The sequence below is a fragment of the Crocuta crocuta genome, unplaced genomic scaffold, assembly GCF_008692635.1.
Source record: "Crocuta crocuta isolate KB4526 unplaced genomic scaffold, BGI_CrCroc_1.0 scaffold118, whole genome shotgun sequence".
In the NCBI taxonomy this organism is placed as follows: Eukaryota; Metazoa; Chordata; class Mammalia; order Carnivora; family Hyaenidae; genus Crocuta; species Crocuta crocuta.
In genome coordinates, this window is record NW_027551558.1 from 8,655,961 (window position 1) to 8,659,319 (window position 3,359).

At 46.7% G+C, this 3,359-nt stretch overlaps 1 protein-coding gene across 1 annotated transcript in view; it reads left to right on the forward strand.

Annotated features, from left to right (window-relative positions):
• Positions 1 to 2,828: 2,828 nt before the first annotated feature.
• The window catches only part of TMEM131 (transmembrane protein 131), a 234,482-nt gene continuing 233,951 nt past the window's right edge, over positions 2,829 to 3,359 (forward strand). Inside the window, exon 1 of the mRNA XM_077749192.1 lies at positions 2,829 to 2,986. Within this exon, the coding sequence (XP_077605318.1) occupies positions 2,829 to 2,986 (158 nt within the window). The remainder of the gene's footprint in view (positions 2,987 to 3,359) is intronic.

The following is a 3,359-nucleotide window of genomic DNA, read 5'->3' on the forward strand; positions in this document are numbered from 1 at the left end:
CCGGGACTCTGGGTAGGAAGGAACAGGAACAGTGTTGGATAAAACAAGGTCCGTTGTTCACTGGAGAGGAACAGGTCTTCAGTTAGGTCTAATAAGGGTCTGGCCTACAGGTCACTCAAAGTTCACAATCCTTTACCAGCTTCAGTTGGCTTGAACTCGTTGAAGTATAACAGAGCATTCCATTTTTATATCTTCTAGGCCATTGGTAAAAGTAGTTGGAGATGGGAAACTGTTAGAAAGTTCTTGCAGAAATCCAGGCAGTAGATGATGGAACTCACACTAGAGTGTGCCATGATGGTGGCGAGACGTGGCTAGATTCTGGTATACATGGAGATGAGTAAAGAATAACGTTTAGGTTTATGGCCTGTGCAACTGGATGGTTGGAATTGTCCTGGAGAAAGGAAACGTTGCAGGTAAAGCACACTCAGGGAGATTAGGAGTTCATGTGTGTTTAAGATGTCTGTTAGACGTGAGGGTGGGACCAGTAATAGACACAGTGAGGTCTGGCTGGCGACCTGAAGTTGGGACTTGCAAGAGCATAGATGTGCCCAATACCAGGACACTGACTACATGTAGTCAACTAGGGAGCCCGTGAGGTAGAGCCCTGGGGACTTCCAAAAATGTTTTCTCCTCCTGGTCCCAAATTTTAATTCATATATGTTTTCGTTAAATGAAAGTCTTCTTGTAAGCCTTTTCAAATGTTTTGTGAATGAAGTGGGAGTGTGCTCAATGATCTTCGAAACTCTCACTGTGCCTAAACTATGGTGTTTTGAAAAAAGTAAGTACTCAATAATAGCTACCTTTGACACTCTCCTACCCTGTGCCAGACATACTCTATATGCTTACAGACAGATCTTGCTCAATCTCCCCAAATTTATTAGGTATCATTTTACGTATAAGGAAAGTGAGGCCAGAAAAGTTGAGTAATTTGCCTGTCATTATATAGCTAATAAAGGCAAGGCTGGGATTTAAGCCCAAATTTATCTGAGTCCCTTTTAACGCTGTTCCAACTGTAGTTCACTAATCTGGCTAGAGAGCGAAGTAAGTACAAGGTGAGGAGTCCCAACAACCTGTAATTCTTGGCTTATATCAACTTAGGGCAACAGTTTCAAACTTGAACATGTACTAGAATCACTCAGATGGCTTGGTAAGAGAGATTGCTGGACCTCAAGTTCCCAGCTGATACAGATGCTGCTGGTCTGGGGGGCGGGGAACACTTTGACAAACACTGGTTTAGCAGGTTTTCCCTAATTTTGCCAGCTAAATAGCCTGCCTCCACCTGCTAAATGACCAGGTCTTTCTAATTCCTCAAGGAGGAGGAAGGTCTGGAGCTAATCAAGAACTTCAGAAGGGTCCTTGGTGATAGTTTCTTCCATTTTAACTCATAGTTCTCGCCTTCCCAAGGCACATGAGAATTGGGGGGGAGAGGGGATAATGAGGTGATGGTGGTTCAACCCTGGGTGCTTGACAAAGTTTACCATGCTGTCTAGTAAGTCCTTTTATTACTGTTCTCCCAGAAGTCACCTTGCCCTTTCTGGGAAACCAACTTCCATTCTCACCTCTGGCTCCCAGTGTCCATCAAGTACAGGGGAGGTTCAGGTACAGTGGGCCCTAAAAGCTTACATGACTATTGGGGAGGGTGGGGTGCCCGTTAAGAACAAGATTAAAGCTTATACACAGTTAGGTGGAAGGTCTTGGAAGAAACTTGTTCAAGAGTGGAGCCCTAAAACCTAAGCTTCATTAGCTTCATGGGAAGTTGGCCTCTGATCAAACATGCCTGTATATGTCTAAGCTCCAATTACAGACATATGCAAGTTCTTTCCCATGCGGCTCTTGAGCCTCAGGCTAACCAGAGGATGTGGTTGATTCCTGTGTAAGAGAACCTGAGCATTTCATAGTTGGAGAGGCTTGCCTGCCCTGAACCTGGTAATGGAGGGAGGGTGGCCAACTCTTTGCACTGCACCTTGGAAGGTAAGCTTTGACCCACCAAGGCACTCAGTTACTTTTCCATGGGTTTGATTTCTTCCGTGAGTTAAAAGCCTTCCAGAAATCTCTTTCCTTACATATACAAATACAGAAAATCCAATTTAGAAATTATAACAATTCCTACTTCATTACATGAAGAACAAAATTTGATTTCTCAATTTTAACACTAACGTTCAGGAAAACAAAATTGCTTTTCAAAATCACCAGGGTAAAACTATAAAAATATATTAATTTATAAATAAATTTAAGCGCTTGCTTGACAAAGAAGACTACCGCAGAGGGTGGCACTCTTGAATTCCTTTTCCAAGTCTGATATTATTTTCCTTTATGGTTTGTTCTCAAACGTATTTAGATGGAGGCCTTAAGTGGCCTTAAAAGTACATGGATTCATCCAACCAATACTGCTAAGCATAAACAAATGGCTCTGGAATTAGGGGTAGTTATTAAAATAGTTACTAAGTTAGGAGTTGGGGGAAGTTATTAATAAGAGGGACTCCCATGGAGCTTAAATTTCGAAGAGAATAGCCACGCCCACCAAGAACCTCGACCTAAGGTGGAAAGAGGCAGGAGAAGGCTTCCTGAAGGAGACTAAAGAAGGCTTTTGATTTGGGCCTTGAAGGAACTATGCGCATAAAACGTTTACTAATTATTCCCAGACGGGGAAAGCCAGTATGGCCACTGGGCACTTTTCTAGAGAACAACCTGCCCTCCCCCTCCAGGGTCACTGCTGCTTCATATACACAAAGCAAAGGGTTTTCCTGCAGCAGAGTAGGCATAATTCCAAGGGCAAGAGCATTCCATTAAGAGTTTCTGTGTACTGCGACTTGAGGATATAATGATGAATGGAGCAAGTCCCTGTTCTCAAGGAAACGCCACCAGGAACTGAATCAGGCCCGGAGTATTCTCAGGCGGCCAAGACGCGTCGGTGGGACCAGGAGTCGTCACTGGAACGGATTTTCCGCGCGGGGCCTCGAGGTCTGGACGCGCACTCAGTCCTCTGGTAGGCTCTCGCATTGCAGCCCAGGAGATGCAAGAGGTTTGCTCCCGCGTGGGAGCAGCGGGCGAGCCTCCCCCAGCGCCCCGCAGTCCCTCCCTGCCCCGCCCACGCCCCAGGGCGGCTGCGCGGCTAGGCCTCCTCTTCTCCACGTGATTGCCGTCACTGCCTCTGCGAAGCGTGAGCCGCCATCATAAGTCTTGGCGACTGGGCCTGGTCCTGCCTCCCTCCCCCTCCCCCTCCTCTTCCGCGGGGCAGAAGTGACAGGTTAGGGTTGTACTGCCCGCGTCCTGTCCGGCTGGTGAAGCCTTGGGTCTCCGAGAGCCGGACGAGATATTGAGACTCACAGACTCCGGGGCCGACTGACCGGCTGGCCCTC